At 39.7% G+C, this 16,446-nt stretch overlaps 1 protein-coding gene across 1 annotated transcript in view; it reads right to left on the bottom strand.

The window, feature by feature from the left end:
* The window catches only part of LOC109469625 (G-protein coupled receptor 98-like), a 32,275-nt gene that overhangs the window by 14,397 nt on the left and 1,432 nt on the right, over nucleotides 1–16,446 (bottom strand). Inside the window, exons 2-24 of the mRNA XM_019768164.1 lie at nucleotides 13,171–13,362; nucleotides 12,533–12,778; nucleotides 11,810–11,914; nucleotides 11,440–11,547; nucleotides 10,493–11,164; nucleotides 10,009–10,221; nucleotides 9,579–9,693; nucleotides 9,286–9,426; nucleotides 8,848–9,005; nucleotides 8,510–8,633; nucleotides 7,994–8,208; nucleotides 7,535–7,720; nucleotides 6,674–6,827; nucleotides 6,178–6,371; nucleotides 5,920–6,043; nucleotides 5,421–5,672; nucleotides 5,095–5,230; nucleotides 4,652–4,872; nucleotides 4,176–4,387; nucleotides 1,476–1,626; nucleotides 1,024–1,241; nucleotides 693–823; nucleotides 229–282 (exon numbers count right to left, since the gene is read on the bottom strand). Coding sequence (XP_019623723.1) covers nucleotides 229–282; nucleotides 693–823; nucleotides 1,024–1,241; nucleotides 1,476–1,626; nucleotides 4,176–4,387; nucleotides 4,652–4,872; nucleotides 5,095–5,230; nucleotides 5,421–5,672; nucleotides 5,920–6,043; nucleotides 6,178–6,371; nucleotides 6,674–6,827; nucleotides 7,535–7,720; nucleotides 7,994–8,208; nucleotides 8,510–8,633; nucleotides 8,848–9,005; nucleotides 9,286–9,426; nucleotides 9,579–9,693; nucleotides 10,009–10,221; nucleotides 10,493–11,164; nucleotides 11,440–11,547; nucleotides 11,810–11,914; nucleotides 12,533–12,778; nucleotides 13,171–13,353 — 4,313 coding nt within the window. The 5' untranslated portion in view covers nucleotides 13,354–13,362. The remainder of the gene's footprint in view (nucleotides 1–228; nucleotides 283–692; nucleotides 824–1,023; nucleotides 1,242–1,475; nucleotides 1,627–4,175; nucleotides 4,388–4,651; nucleotides 4,873–5,094; nucleotides 5,231–5,420; nucleotides 5,673–5,919; nucleotides 6,044–6,177; nucleotides 6,372–6,673; nucleotides 6,828–7,534; nucleotides 7,721–7,993; nucleotides 8,209–8,509; nucleotides 8,634–8,847; nucleotides 9,006–9,285; nucleotides 9,427–9,578; nucleotides 9,694–10,008; nucleotides 10,222–10,492; nucleotides 11,165–11,439; nucleotides 11,548–11,809; nucleotides 11,915–12,532; nucleotides 12,779–13,170; nucleotides 13,363–16,446) is intronic.

Here is a 16,446-nt window from a genome sequence, read left to right as displayed (position 1 = left end):
GCTTTAAGCAAACATGTAATGTGATGACAGCTGCACATGTGCACAACACATTGTACTGCTCCAAACCTAGAAGCAAGCAAGTTTAACATCAGTTGAGTAAAGACGCTGTAAACCATCAGATACTTGCTTTGGCATAAAAGCATCTATTGTGAGAACTGATTGGCACGTTGTCTGAAACATCAGGCATAAATTGAACGAATGCCAAGCGAGTTGACCAAAGAAACATACGGTAATGTGGTACTGTCCAACCCTATGGAAGGAGATGAACTGTTCAGATGGACACTGGAATATGGAAAATATGCATGCTTTGACTTTCCATCTCAATAGTCTCAAACTGATTTTAAACACAGATGTTTTTTAAATTAATATATAAATCACCATTTTGATGCCTTTAAATTGGTGGACCTTCAATTTTGATTTGAATTAAACATGATTTGATTAGAATTGCAACAATTGATTGATTGGTTAATTGATTGATTGACATTGATTAAATGGTATGCAAATACAACTGATCAATTGATTGATTGATTGGCCAATAAACCTACTACTTAAGCAATGGATGAATGGATTGTCTGGACAGATAATTGATGACAGATAGGTTTATCAATTTACCATAAAGATTGTGGTGCTCAATGTCAGTATGGTTCATTGTGCTCAAGGAAAAAGTGGGCTTATAGAGCTTGAATTCATACCTTGCTGTTCCACCAGTCTGTAGTCCATCGATGTAGAAGTCCACCATGCCGTTCCCCACTGCAACAGCCATGTGATGCCACCTGCCATCCTGGGTGACTTGATTGGTGGAGTAGGACAGCACTTGGTTTTCCTGTACCAATAGAACACAACAGTTACAACTGTGTATTCAGCAAAGGTATGTCACAATCAAAATTACATACTAAAAATGTTGACATACATGTACATATCTTCTAACAGCATCTTAATGCAGATGTCAAATAAAATGAGTTTTAATTTGTGGCGTTTACAAGACTTAGCGTAGAATGTCTGCAAGTTGAGACGGTTACTTACAGGATTCCCAGGGACAGAGTATCTGAACCACAGTGCTGTATCATTCTCTGTAGTTCTGAGTTTGAGGGAGTAGTAGTGCTTCTCTCCATCAGGACTGGTTTTGGAAATGACCATCCCATCAGTGTCCGAGTCTGGTTTTACCCAGGTGGACATGGTGAAGCCAGACCTGATCTCTGCCTCAGTGGGGTGGTACTCCTCAGACACGTGCAGGTATGATCCTGTTAAAGGACAAAAACACTGTATCATAATTTTATATCAGGCAAGGCACAACAATGCATTTGCTCATTTTTCATTTCTTTTGATTTCTACTGGCATTTCACAGACAAAATGCTCTCCATACTGTATGAGCAGCATAGTTAATACCTTATATATACAGTAAGTATAAATACTAACTAACTGGAAATAAGTTGACTATATTCCAAATTTGACTCATTGTAGGTTTTACTACTGACCATCTGAGCCTGTGAAGTACAGAGCCAGTGTTCCTGTTTTGTCCCTCCCAGGCCTCTGCTGCACAGCGGAGGTGTAGGTTCCCAGCATGAACAAGTCATACACTTTAGGCAGGCCTGCAGCCAGGGAGGGAGGCAGGACTTCCCACACAAGCTGGAGTGGAAGCACAAAGTTACACAACAGAGTTGAGCCAGAGAAAATGAGTAATTGCTATGTATACATTCACAATGGTTTGAAATATAACAGCTCTCTTTCAGCACCAAGGACAAGGGATACTGCATAGAAAATCATCAACAGGCTTTTGCACCACTGTAGTTTGATGCAATGAGAATTAGGTGGGTTCAATTTTATAATTTAAATAAACTTAACATCATTGACTGATTTAGTTAAGAATACCCCTTACCTTTTACTAGGGATTCTTATTGTTTCCAAATGAATCTCCTTTTAACCCTTTAGCTGCCAGTGTTTCTCACCAATACATCCCCTCTGTGCCAGGGTTTCCAGACCCTTTTGAAATAGGGGGTACTACCTTTGTATTACTGTCTTTTTGTCATTTTCCCCTCAACTTACCATATCATGCCAGATATCATTAGAAAGCTAAGAATGTGTACTTTACAGAAAAATATTTCAAATGTAGCCTGACATCAATAGTAATGAATTACAAGGGCAATAATGCAATAAAATAGCTGTTTTCATAGTTTTTGTTGTATTACAATGCCTAAACTATATAAAAAGTATAAGTATGAAACCTATAACATTCCTGACATGTCCTGACACTATGAGAATCACATACACGTAAAATACAGCACTCAGGTGTCACTACAGGTAAGTTTATGATCAGATATTGGTATAGGTGCTGAACTGACTATTCAGCTAAAACACTGATCCATTACAACATATTTCACTTCTTTCTGTACCCTTATAAAAGATGGTACATAGACTTGTTACATATCATATGAAAGCATATAGTAGATACTATAACTAGAAATGTATATCAACTTGATAACATAAAACTACAAGGGTCATAAACGGGTAAAGAGGCAATAAAATGCACAATTTCCACCTTGTTTCCATACAATCAACAATAAGCAACCACAGAATGACTTGGGCCTTGACTTAACAGATCCTGACATGTCCTGACACTATGAGAATCACATACACGTAATCATACAGCACTCAGGTATCATTACAGGTAAGTTTATGATGGATATTGTCCTAGGTGCTGAACTGACTATTCAGCTAAGACACTGATTCATTACAACATATTACACTTCTTTCTGTACATTTATAAAAATGGTACATAGAGTTGTTACATACTATATGGAAGCATATAGTAGATTCAGGAATGTATATCAACTTGATAACATAGACCATAAGGGTCATAAACAGGTAAAAAGCAATAAAATGTGCAATTTCCACCTTTTTCCATACAATCAACAATAAGCAACCACAGAATGACTTGGGCCTTGACTTAACAGATCCTGACATGTCCTGACACTATTAGAACTACATACAAGTAAAAATACAGCACTCAGGTATCATTACAGGTAAGTTTATGATGGATATTGTCCTTGGTGCTGAACCAACTAATGTATACAACATAATACATTCCTTCCTGTACCCATGTAATCGATGGTATATATACTTGTTACATATCATATGAAAGCTTATTGTATATACTATGTCTAGGAATATATTTCAACTTGACAATATAAACTACAAAGGCAATAAACAGGTAAAAAGCAATAAAAAGTATACTATTATACTTTATACCATGGAAAAATTTACATAAAAGCTGCTATAAAATAGAAATAAAACTTGCCACTAAATCCACTTTGTGCAGTGAAAACATGGGGAGACTTCGTCAGGCTGTTTCCATCCACCCTCTGCCAGTTTGTGCCATCAAATCTTGTATCAGTTGCAGCTTGATGGGCGGCTCCGGGATTTAAATCCCCATCAGCTGGCCGGCTGCAACCTCGCCTGTCAGTGCCACGTCCTCTTGTTGTTTGGCCTCTTCCACACCCCTGACCTCGGCCCCGACCTCTACCCCTAGCACGACCACGGCTATTAGTAGTTCCATGACCGATGTCACATTCACCAATGCTATCTGGTTCCATGTGAGCACATTTCCTCCCGTCTGCTAACACGATCCGTCTCATTTTCACTACTCTCAATGGAATCAGCGTCTGATATATGTTAACCATAGGCTAAATCAACAGTAGCGACCTCCTACAACAGTTCTTCGAGGGTAAACGTCGTCATTTTGGTGTTAACAGTCCAAATTCACCGCCCAAAACACGTAAACAAAAGAACAAAGCCTCTGCAGACGACGACGCCGCCATCTTGGCAATTATAGGCCGCAAAGCATTGTGGGATGACGTAATCGGGGATTACGCAACCCACTTTGACCTCTGACCTGCCCTCACTTACCCCGCCAGTCACTTCCGGGTTGGCGGGCGCGAAACATGCAGCTGTGCTAAGTTATCCCGGGGAATACCCTATCCCGAAAATACCCGGGCATGGCACACAGGGGATGTATAGTGAACCCGGATATACCCGGGACCGGCAGCTTAAGGGTTAAAATGGACTTCCAGCCATCTCCTTTTATCTTAGGTAGGAACAATGTTTTTACATAGACTGAAAACTTGTCTAAATTCTTACCAAACCATATTCTGAAGAGTGTGAAATGCAAGCTGGTTTACCTCCACATCTCCTACAGCTCCTTGTGCTCTCTGGATGGTGAAGTTTGCCCCTGTGCTATCCTCGTCTCCTGGAAGAAAGTCTTCTGCAATGTCTACCATGCTGGAGCCTGCTGGGAACATGAACCTGCCATATGGGTCATCGTTGGTTGGAATGGTCAAAACAGCCTCCAGATTCTCAGTAGCCAGTTTACCACCAGGACCAGGGCTGCCACCTGCAACAAAATACATGTTTTTGGTATTCACAACTGCACACTGATTTCTCTAAAATCCAGTAAGTATTTTACACATATGTATTTTATTTGGAATGTGTCTAATATAAAGAGAAAAAAAAACATTTCAACATAAAATTTTGGGGCCAAGAGGTTAATAGCCTGGGATGATATTTTAACATCCTAACTTAAGACAAGAAGAGCATTGCAAGAGCATTTCATCGTTTGTGAAAAGTGTCTAGAGAATAGCCATTCAAGTAATCCTACCAGTTGCATTGACCAGCCTCAGTGTGTAGTTCTTGGGGAACTCTGGGATGTTGTCAGCCATGACAAGAGCAGAGATGGGCCGCTCGATCTCTCCTTCTGCAAATGTGATGTAGCCTGAGGTGTTGTTAAACTCCTCTCCAACAGGAACTGGGGAACCTGACATGTCGTAGAACTGGTACCAGATCTGCACTTCTCCCCAGAAGCCTCTCTCTCTGATAACACTGCATGAAAACAAACATGGAACTGGTTACACAAACACTGAACTTTTCAGAAAATAGAGGAGACCAATAACTAATTTAGAAAAATTCCTAAGATTTGTTTGGAAATTTTGCTTTTCCCATTTGGTCTCCTTCTATTTTCTAAGTATCTTTAGAAAAGTCCCTTTAAATTGTTCTGTTAAACACAGCACGTAATAATACATAAATTGCACTACCAGGACTTACGTGAAGTTGACTGTGACCCCTTCTCCAGGTGCCACCTTTTGTTGCTCAGCAAGTGCAAAGCTGAAGATGCCATTAGGATCATCACTTGCCCTGATGTATACCCTGGCTTCCGTGTTCCCATACACAACAGTGTCTCCTGAAAAAGAAACCAAAATTATGATGGAAAAAGTCAGCCACATCTTTGTAATTTCTAAGAAATGTACGATGCTAAGAAAACATTAACTAATCCTGATTACCTTTTAGTTTTCTACACTTATATTTTATGCATTGAACTGAAGTAAAGGCAGTTTGTTCTGTACCTAAGAGGGGAAGAAGCCTGTAAATACCTGTGGCTGCAAAAAGCTCAACCCGGAACATTTCATTGGTCTCTGGTCTGTCATCATCCAGAGAAGTAACAATCACTTGTTTCTCCTTCTCTCCCACTCCAAATGTGATGGTTCCATTGGTGAACTGGAAGTCAAACTCATTTGCGGTGTCGTCAACAGTGCGGTACTGTACACTGGACACATAGTTGGCTGACCCGTTTCTACGGACGGTGAGAGTGGCTGAACCGGGTTCATCGATGTACACTTCTGGGTCTGAAAGATGACAAAAGTCTTTTACTACACCTAATTCTTGTGCTTCAATAGAAGAGCTTTAATGAATGAAATGTCAGAAAAATTATTTGCCATTTTTAAGTCATAGTGACAGTCACTTATAAAAGTTATACATTTAGTCCAGTTTCTAAATACTGCATCATATGTGACTGTTCCACATGACTATTGGATTAATGCAACTACCCAGACTTTCTCAAAACAAAAACAAGAGCTGATTACTGAGTCAGACCTAAAAAGTACACTGCATCATCATTGTGTGCAATTGTGACAATACTGGTGGAAGGTGCACCCAGAGAGGCACCATTGGTAGGTTCAGTCAGCATGATAGTAAAGGCCTCGTCATCTTCAGGAATCTGTGAACAAGTAAATTTTAGATATCAGTAAATCTTATTTTGTCAAAGTCCATAGCAACGGAAATATCAAAAGTGACACAAAAACAAAGATCAGTGGACCTCATTTGCTACGAATATATACTGGTGCAACATACCATATCAGGAAGTGACTGCAGTTCCAAAATTTTCAGTGTCTCTCCATCAGCAAACTGCAGTACTCCAGCTACTGGTGACACATCTGCTGTGTTGTTTGGTGAGATGTACCAAGACACACTCGCTGGGCCAAATGCTCCCCTGCCTCTCACAACTCGGAAAGAGGCGGGGTACACATCACTGCTCGTACTCTCACCTGTAAACAAAAAAATTGTTGGAAATTCAACCATGATAGTACAATTATAATTATAGTACAGTTACAGTGCTTGTTATGTGTAACGCCCTCTCAAATTTCAAAATTGTACAAGGAAAATCACACTTAGTCTATATTTCACCAATGACTAAGTTCCAATTTACTCTTAGTCTTTAAGTTAGTATATTACAATTCTTATTTTGCCATTGTATACATTGTGCATTCATTTGCTGTGACTCAGATGATTTGATATTGTCTTCTGCATTCCTCAATATGAAACATGTTTTAAAATCTAAATAGCTTACTAATTGTGATGTCTGTATCAGCAAAGGAGAAGACTCCGTAGGGGTCATCGTTCTCCAGCACAGTGATAGAGATGGTGCTGGGGCTGCCGATCACGCTGGCCGCCTGACCCTGTCCGCTGAAGCTTCTCAGCTCCAGGGTGTATGTCTCATTCAACTGGACAGGAAAGAAATATCATACAGGTTTGTACAGGTCTGATTACTCTGAACAAGATTAAGACTCAAAATTCAAACTAATATAGTTTCTATGAATAATGACACCTTCTGAACTGTGGGACATTTTTCTGTTACCAACTTCGAGAAACTAAGGCCACACCAATTTAATTTCTTGGTTAACGGATTTTTGTAGAAAAATAATGGAGCGGGCGGGCGAAAAAAAAATGAAAATAAAAACAGGCCTAGGCATCGTATTATGGCCCAAAATGGTACGATATGAGCCATGAAGTCAACACACCAGGCTGGTTCAAAATTTAAACAATGAATTTTGAACTTTTAATGATACCATTGCACTGAAAGATGGAATAACTGTAACAACTAGGATGAAAAGGTCTGTTTTCAACTGTTCAGGGCAAAATATGAGCATTTTGCAGTTGATTCTGGATTTTTATTTTTATTTGCAAATCAGAAAAAAATGAAGCGGCGAATCCGTTAACCAAGAAATTAAATTGGTGTGGCCTAAGGCTCCAATAATATGAATACTAGGAATAATCTTCATCTATAATACTGAAAAAATACCCTTTCAGTAGAAGTGAAAGTCCATAAATTAAGGGTAAGCTTAGGCTCTAAATTGAAAGATGGGAATAACTACTGTCTGGTGGTAGACATACATGTTTTGACACTTGAAATCAATGGAAATACATTTACCTCAGGATCACCATCTTGTTTAGCTTGCATGGTGACAGTGTGGCTGGTCTCCCCAACCTCAAACAGAACCACTCCCACTCCGCCCAGGAAGTTGGCCTCTCCATCAGGCTCTATGGTGTACTGAACCGTGCGAGGCACCAACGTCCCTCCATCTCGTGTGATGGTGAAAAGGATCAAGTCACCTTCCTGTGATATCAATGATCGTAGTTTTGTTACATCAGTCAATAATGACATATGTCTGTGCCAGGTGTTGTGGATATTGTCTTAGACTACTTTTGATATTACAACACAAAGGAAAGAAGAACTAAATTTTCTATAATGCAGAATGCCTGTTACCAGGCCGAACAATCATGGTGCATGTATTATCAAAGCAACAAATGACATTGTAATTAGAGAAAGTCATGGACAATATGCTTAGCCCTGATGCTAAAAGATGGGAAATATCCCAATAACACAAACCTGCACCACAAAGGACCCAGCAGTGCCATCAGAAAATGAGAATATCCCTCCTGCGTCATCATTCTCCTCTATAACCACATTCACAGTTTCAAACCCAGGTTTGAGCTTCTGTGTTGAGGATGGCTCCACCCTCTGAAGCCTGACTGTGAAGGTTTCATCTGTCTCCGCAACATCATCAGGGAGAATGTCGATGCTGATGTTTTTAAAGCTCTCTCCTGAAACACAGAAAAATGCACATGAAGAAGAGATGCATGGATTGCCTCCTGTAACACATTTGAAATTGAAATGACAACATAATGATTGCAATGTAGGAGAATTGAAGCAGTGCCCACTTTTTGAGTCACATGTCCATTGGTTAAATGCCTTAAATAGCAAGAGCCATCCGAACATGCAGTTGGCTAACAATTTTTAGTCTCCTGTACTTTGTGATAGGACTATACAATGTACAGCTACAGTCTGATTCTACATGTACCTTAAGGCTGTCAAGATAGATTATATATTGGGAGTAACTCTAACCTTCAAGGAAAAGAAGAGTGCCTGACTGTGGCCTGGCATCTGAAGATGGGTCAGCAGTAGATTCCATGATCCAGTACACAGTGGCAGACCCAAGAGTGCCCTCTCTCTCAACAGTCAGAACAACCTGTAAGCCACATTTTATTGTGAACCTGTGTTACGAACACTTCATTCAATCATTCAATTACGCAATCACCTCATGATCAACTGGCAACTCTTTGAGGATGAGGCTCTCAGGTTACCCATATAAAACTTTGGTTGGCTGGAAGCTTACAAGCCAACAGAATACATCACACCACAATTATTTCTTGATAACAACCATGATAGTGAATTAGACTTACTGTCTGACTGTCAGGACCAGCAGGCTCCTGTACCCTCCTCTCTGTTACATCCGTGAAGCCCACCTCCCCGTTTGCTATGTCATCTGTGACTGCCAAAGTCAGGTTGGCACGGTCCCCAAGTCGTGGGCTGCTGGCTGGTACTGTTGGTTCAGGAGCAACTGCAAGAAAATTCACAAAGTCATCACAGTATCATACTGAGAGCACAAGGAAACTTTTACTGCAGCTCTCACATTTGCCCAGAAGATACAGCAAAGTAATTAAAGTTGGACCCAGATAAATTTTCCTGACATTCACTTACAACATGTTTCACAAAAGACCCTGGAGCAAAAAAGAGTTAACCTTCAGTATTGTCCTTGGTTCTGAACATTAAATTGGTACAGCTGCACACTGAAAATTTAACTTAACTCCTTTTCAAAGTTGAAAGAAAAAGGCTCTCACTGTCAACATCAGGATTTTGAAGGAAAACTTGAAAGCTTCCTCCAACTTGCAAGAAGGCATCCCTGTTGACTTGAATTTCCAGCTGTTGTTGAGATACACCAGGACGATACGTCAAACTTCCCGAGGTGCTGTTCAGGATACCTAAAGGTGTACATCACAGAACAATACTTGATATGTAACATATCAAAAAACTGTATTTGAAAACATTGTAGCTGAGGTAGCTTCTAAAAATTTTGCAATACTGACCTATGACATTGACTGTTTGATTATCAAATGAAAGTCTGACTGCTAACCTGTCTGTACTTGTCCTTCAGGAGAGTAGTACTGAGCCACATAAGACAGAGTGACAGTACCGACAGTGCCTCCCTCTCTCAAAACCACCAGTTGGAGTCTGCGCACATCCCCGTCCTGTAGTAGCATCATACAACCAAATAAGCACACACAAGTCTAGTTTAAACGTATTCAAAGTATTTCATCAAGTGTTTCATAATAGTACGGAATAGTTTTACATTATTTGAAATTGTACGGATATTGTACACAAGTTTTTCTGACTCACTTTTACATTTACAACAGATTCATCTCTAAATTTGAAGATGGACATTAGCTGATATATGATCATAATCTGTTTTGCTTTCCATTTGATAAAAATTGTCTATTTTAATTTTGTAATATACTAGTACCTGATTTCAAAATTCCAATACACAAAACAGCATGATGACTTACAGTGACAATCTGTTGCTGACCGGCCGGTGCAAAGTTCAGCCTGCCGTACACATCATCACTGTCCCTGAGGATCAGCTGCCCCTCGTCTGGTCCCTCCACCATGGCACCTCCCATCTCACTGCCGGGGAGTAACGTCAGGGTGTAGGTCTCAGCCTCTTCAGGAATACGATCATCCACCACTGTTAGGAGAATATCCTGAGACCTTTCTCCATCCTGCATGGAAAAGAAGGAACACGTCCAATAATCATAGTAAAACGTTAAACTTTACTCCTGGACCAACACACAATTTACAGGGATCAAGTTTTCAGCATCCAATAATCATAACCCAGCTTATAATTGTCTGAGAGTTAAGTGCTTTAGATAAAACTTGATTTTACACAGTCATAAGATTTCCCAGGTATTGCATGAATGGAAGCTCATTTCTTAAGGGTTAAGCCAATAATTCTATTTGAAATCCAGATTTCCTTCCTCAATAAGCAGTTACCTGTAAGTTGACTGTTCCATTTATTGGTCCTATATCATTGGCAACAGGATCTGTGTTTGCATCATCTCTCCTCAACTCCCACATGACAGACACTGCACCAAAAGTTCCAGCTTCTCTTGTAACAGTGAAAGCAACAAACTGTCCTGTTCCATCCTCATCTACCACCCTGCTTGTCCTGTCCAGGCTCAGCCTTCCGTTGTGGTCATCATTGGCAACGATCACAACAGTGGCAACACTTGGCATGGCAAGGACGGCATCCCCAGAGGCAATGGCAAGACTGATGGTAAAGTTCTCATCTACTTCGGGAATACCATCGTCAATGATGGGAATGCTGAACTCATCTTCGTAAACACTGGCACCAAAAGTGATGGTCGGTGTTTGGCTAGTGTTGAAGTCCTCTCCAAGTTGTGCAGTACCTGACATAGCATTGTACCTCACGACAACAGTGTCACTATCTGGACCAGCACGATTGTCATTCTCATCCAGTCCTCGTGTCACAGCCAGTGTGACACTTCCAGCTGTCTCGTTCACATAATATGTCGAGTGCCTGAATCTGACTGGGCTGTCATTGGCTGGGATCGTGACCCTCACCATGGAGGCAGACTGGTTTATATTTGCCCCACCTGTTACTTCTGTCAGCTCGACCTGAAAGACTTCCTCCTCTTCAGGCAGCTGGGATATTGGGAAACAACAGAATGTTCATGTCAAAACCTGAAATTACAGTATAACAGTTTTAGAGCAATTATTATTTTTTTATAGGAATCACGATATCATGATCATGCTTCTTTTCTTTGACCATTCTTGTCCATTCTTTGTCGTCCTATGATTTTGAGACTGTCATCAGTTGTCACATGAAAATGAATGAATAATTATCATAAAAAAAATCTGCTAATTTTCATCCTGTACAGAATGTTAAACATAATATGCTAATCCTAAAATCAACTTACATTGTCAGCCAAAACTCGAACAGTGAAGTCAACCAGATCCTGACCGGGAGGCAGGGAGACATTCCCGCTGTACTGGCTCCAGTCAGTCAATGGGCTGGGACCAGTTATCTACGAGAAACACACACTTTTAGTTTGTACATGTATGTACATGGAATATACTGACTTGTACAATGTAGATCTCATCACCAAATGCCTCACCCGTTGCTAATAGTATTAAAAAGTTATGGTTGCTGTACAATTGTAATTCTTCTCAGAAATCAAATATTGATACACTAGTACTTGCTTAGCAGCAATACCAACATCGATGATAACACTCAGTTCAAATAAGATAGAATATGAGAAACAAGATCCTAGATGATAAACAGCTTACCTGAAATGTTGCATAGACAGTATCAGCAGTGCCTCTGGCTCTCATTAGTGTGAACACAACAGGGTTGTCACCATTACTCAGTTCTGGGACAGTAACACTTTCAGCCTAAAATCAATAGGAAAATAGATGGACCCATGTTGAGTAACAACTCACAAAAGCATGCTTAGGCCACACCAATTTAATTTGTTGGTTCTCAGATTTTTTCAGAAAAAATATGAAGCAACAGGGAGAAAAAAAAAATAAACACAGGTCTAGGCATCCTATTATAAGCTTAAATGCTACGAAATGAGCCATGAAGTCAACACAAAAGGCTGGGTTAAAATTTAAACATTGAATTTTGAACTTTTAATCAAACCACTGCAATGATAGATGGGAAAACTGTAACAACTAGGAAGAAAAGGACTTTCCTCAACTGTTGAGGGCAAAACATGAGCATTTTACAGTTGATTCAGAACTAGAATCATTTTTTTTTTTTTGCAAATCAGAAAAAAACGAAGAGGCGAATCCGAGAACCAACAAATTAAATTGTTGTGGCCTTAGCCTTAGTTATATTCTATTAACTAAAGGTCCCAATTGGATGATGTTCAATGGACCCTTTCTTAATTGCTAATTGACTACCTCCATTTGATATGTATTCCTGAAAACATAATTACCACGATAATCATTACAGTAACTGTTATCTAGTATTAGACCAATAGTTGTGTTATTATAGCAATGACTTACCATGCTGAAACCAACAATGCCAAAAGCATCATCGTTGGCCAAGATGGTGATCGTTCCTCTGTTCTGGTTGCCAATGGTTACTTCGCTTGACGAACCAACCAGTGACAGGGTGAAGGTGAACACTTCGTCTGCTTCTGGTATATCATCGTCATTGATGGCAAAGGTTGCAAACCGTGTTACTGGACCCCCATCAGGGAATTGTATGATTTGTGCTGAACCAAGAAAATCTTCTGACCCACCAACAATCTGTAGTCAACGGGAGATGAAAACTGTATTATTATAATCATTATCTAATACTGCTATATCATCCTTTAAGTGCAATTAATGTGACAGCAAGAGAAGACTTGCCCAGTTATGTGGTTACAGTCAACCTGTCTATAGTGTCTGCCAGCACTCAGGGGAACTAAAACAAACAGTTGGACAGGTGCCCACCATAGACAGTGTTCTCATTGCTTGGATCAATGGGGAAAAAAAAATCTGTGGGATACACAGCACCAGCAAAAAAATATTAACATGTACAGGTTTGACTTGCAGAATCATAGTAAGATACTTGTCATAAGTAACGTACTAAGTAATGTCTACTATTATCATCCAGAAGGTACATGCAGATATTCATGATGTGACAATCAGATACTGACCTCTATTGATACACTGGCCTCTTGCGTAGTGCTTCCTACTTTCTCCACATAAACCTGTACAACTGCCCCAGGTTCCTCAGGTGTGGTGATTTCTGTGTTTTGAAGGCTGATAATAGACTGGCCTTGTACTCCACAGGAACATAGGCAAGAGAGAACACACAGTATCCAGACATACGGCTGCATGGCTGCTACCTGTTGAAGCATGAACATGGGCAAACAATTAGGCAATCAAATTCCTTTTTTGTACAGAATGACAATGACAACATTTAATCAGTGGATGATCACTGTAGAGCATTTAAAGTTAAAGTAGGTTTATATTAATACAATGTTTAAATCCAGTGTCATTTGTAGGAAAATTAAGTGGAACATCACATGACACTGATTAAACTACATTATATTATTCAAGTTCTTTTGTACCTATTCTATTTTTCAAATTACTTTGCCCATATTTGACCATCTACAAATTCAATCAATTACTCTGTAACACAATTATCACTTTGCAGATATAGGGAAACATCATTATCCAATGCTCTCGGGCTTTATTCAAATTGACAAATAACCTTCAAACATATGTCATGGATCAATGTGAAACACTTAGTCAGCTGTGACAGACCTCAGCTACAATGTAGCTGGGACCGGACTCAGCTGACTCAATATTCTATTGTCAATATGTCCATTTTTTAATGACTTATTTTGTCTGGCCCAGTGCTCTAGGTACAGCCAGTACCTGTTGTTTATTGCCTGGGCCAGAGCCAGACTGTAAAACCATGTTGATTCATAATTCGTATGCCTGCATACCAACGCTATGACTGTTGAAATCAATACGCTCAGACACATACTTTCCACATTGTAATGGGAAAGGTGAAACCTTCACCAAGCAACTGAACAATGGTCCAAGCTGTACCTTTGGAACAAGGGATCAAGCAAGCTTCCCATCCATGTGCAGTCTAGCACAGCGTGAAATGACCTCCCAAAAATAAAACTGTTTGTTTTGTTTTCCCACCCTCTGAACGAGCTATTGATTGACATGAATTTCGCTTAACAGAACATGAATGCAAAGTTTACTCACTCATAGATCTAATGTTCTACTGTATGTTTATGCTGTTTTCATGCAGAAAGGTGAATGTGACTGCTGAAATGTGGTTGAGAAAGGGATCACCTTTTTGCTTAAAAAGAAATAAGCTCTGGTGACCTTAATTCTTGCCACCTGTTGGATTTAATCAATTATATGATTCATTAATCTCAACTTCCTTGTGTACCAGGTATTTTGATCCCATACAGAATTCTTCAAATGTGAGTGTTGTTACTATTTAGTGCTACATGTTATTGACTAAAATATAAGAAATATTTCCACTTTCAAGCACAACACATAATATTTGTAGGGCTGGTATAATGTGATTTTTTTTCTGATGTCAGATCAGTTCTCAGTACTCGGTTTCTTGTGTACCATAAAGCCCCCAAAAAGCAAAGACTTGTAGAGCCTACTAAGGTGGCTAGGATATGACCATGAAACAGCTGACAGTGCACCAGGTGTTTACGATATGCTACTTTTCCATCTCCTTCAAAATTGTAAATAAGCAAAAAAATTACTTCTTATTTGGTGAAAGTGCCTGCATTTCTCAAAAACACTTTTTGTGAGGCCAAATTTTTGAGAGGGAAGTGCTGCAGGTTGACAACACAATGCCACCTTACCTTTAGAAACCTGACTAAGTGGACTTTGTTGACCTAGCGCTGTACCCTTGGGTGTTGTTATTGCAGACAAGTGAGAGGTTAACTCTGGTAGGCACTTACTCAGAGCTTTAAACATGACTAAGAACATTTGTGCAAACATCTTTTTACGTGAAATAAGGTGAGGTACTCGAAGCCCTCTGAATGATTCTCCTGATAACATTCTGTATATACTAAAACCTTTATTGTCAATGTCGTAGCTAACATGGCCTCCCAGGTGTAGCCAGTATACATGTAGGTCAGACAATTGAGACGCAAACAGGTGTTCTTACTATGTATCAGCTAGATGGTGGACCATGGAAGGATATTTTTGACTTGCAGAACAACCAATTTCTCCATCAACAAATGTGATGTAACATTAACATGGCTGCTAATCCATAACATTACGTGTATTAACAATCGTTAGTCTGCAAATATGCCTTTCCACTGTTTGCTTTCTTGAGTAATATCTAACGGAATGAGGAAACAAACTATGAGACAGAATGTTTGAACAACAAAAATGCTGTAAATTTTGTTACCTGTGTGCACAGCCAAAAAAATAAATAGCAATGAATGCATTGATGAAGCATGAAATGTCTAACAAAATTGGCAATGTCTAATATTGATATTCAATTTTTTGTTTCAGGGTTTAAATATTAACACATTAAAGTACTTCTTGGTTTAATTTTTAACTATACCAGGTTATGAATGGTACAGAAAAAAAAACAGGTGTTTAATACACCACTAGAACAAGTCCCCAGGGACAGACACCCACATGCAGGTTACCTTTTGGCACCTGCCATTATACACAAAAAAATCCCCCCATGGGAAACTAAAAAACCTTCTTGTTGAGTCATTTTAGTGTAGAACAATTGTGTTTGCACTAGTGCACTGGGACCACACCTGTGATGACTCACCTGTCAGAGCTACAACATTAACATTAATGGAGGGAGGGGGCTAACACAGGCATAGTTTTGGTACAGGATTGGGTATTCCATTTCTTTCAATATAACTTATAACAAGAAGCCATAGGCGACAATTCTCCGTGAAGTATTATATATTGCAACAAAAAGAAGTAGCCATTGGCGACAATTCTCTGTGAAGTGTGATAAATCGAACAAAGAAAAATTGTTTAAACGCGCGTCGGCTCAGTCATCTTAAGACGCAACAACCAATCAGAGATGCGAGATGCCTACACGTGACGCGGGAAGGGCGCGCGATGCCCGAAATATTTTTGCGTCAATATTCAGCGCCGTGATTCAAGAGATTAATACCCGGAAACAATTTTTTCTTGTTTTGAACGCATTAACATGCATTTACGCTAATCTAGTATGATTCAGGGTTACTTTTTTTTTAACCTGCCATGGCCAGATTATCTAAAGATGTGTGTATTGTGTGTACAATCTATAGAAAGAGAAATGTACATCAGGTCCGATCATCCGATTTTCACGTTTCGGTTTTTTGGACTCGGTTCATGAACGTATTTTGGTTTGGCTCCTGGAATGTGCAAAAAAATGACTCCCGGGACTGTCTACAGGGAACACTCGCACACTCGCGGTGTATCAGGAC

The sequence above is a fragment of the Branchiostoma belcheri genome, unplaced genomic scaffold (genome assembly GCF_001625305.1).
Source record: "Branchiostoma belcheri isolate BF01 breed outbred unplaced genomic scaffold, Haploidv18h27 scaffold21, whole genome shotgun sequence".
Lineage (NCBI taxonomy): Eukaryota > Metazoa > Chordata > Leptocardii > Amphioxiformes > Branchiostomatidae > Branchiostoma > Branchiostoma belcheri.
The sequence above is the reverse complement of the archived record's forward strand: the minus strand, read 5'-3'. Positions and strand labels throughout refer to the sequence as shown.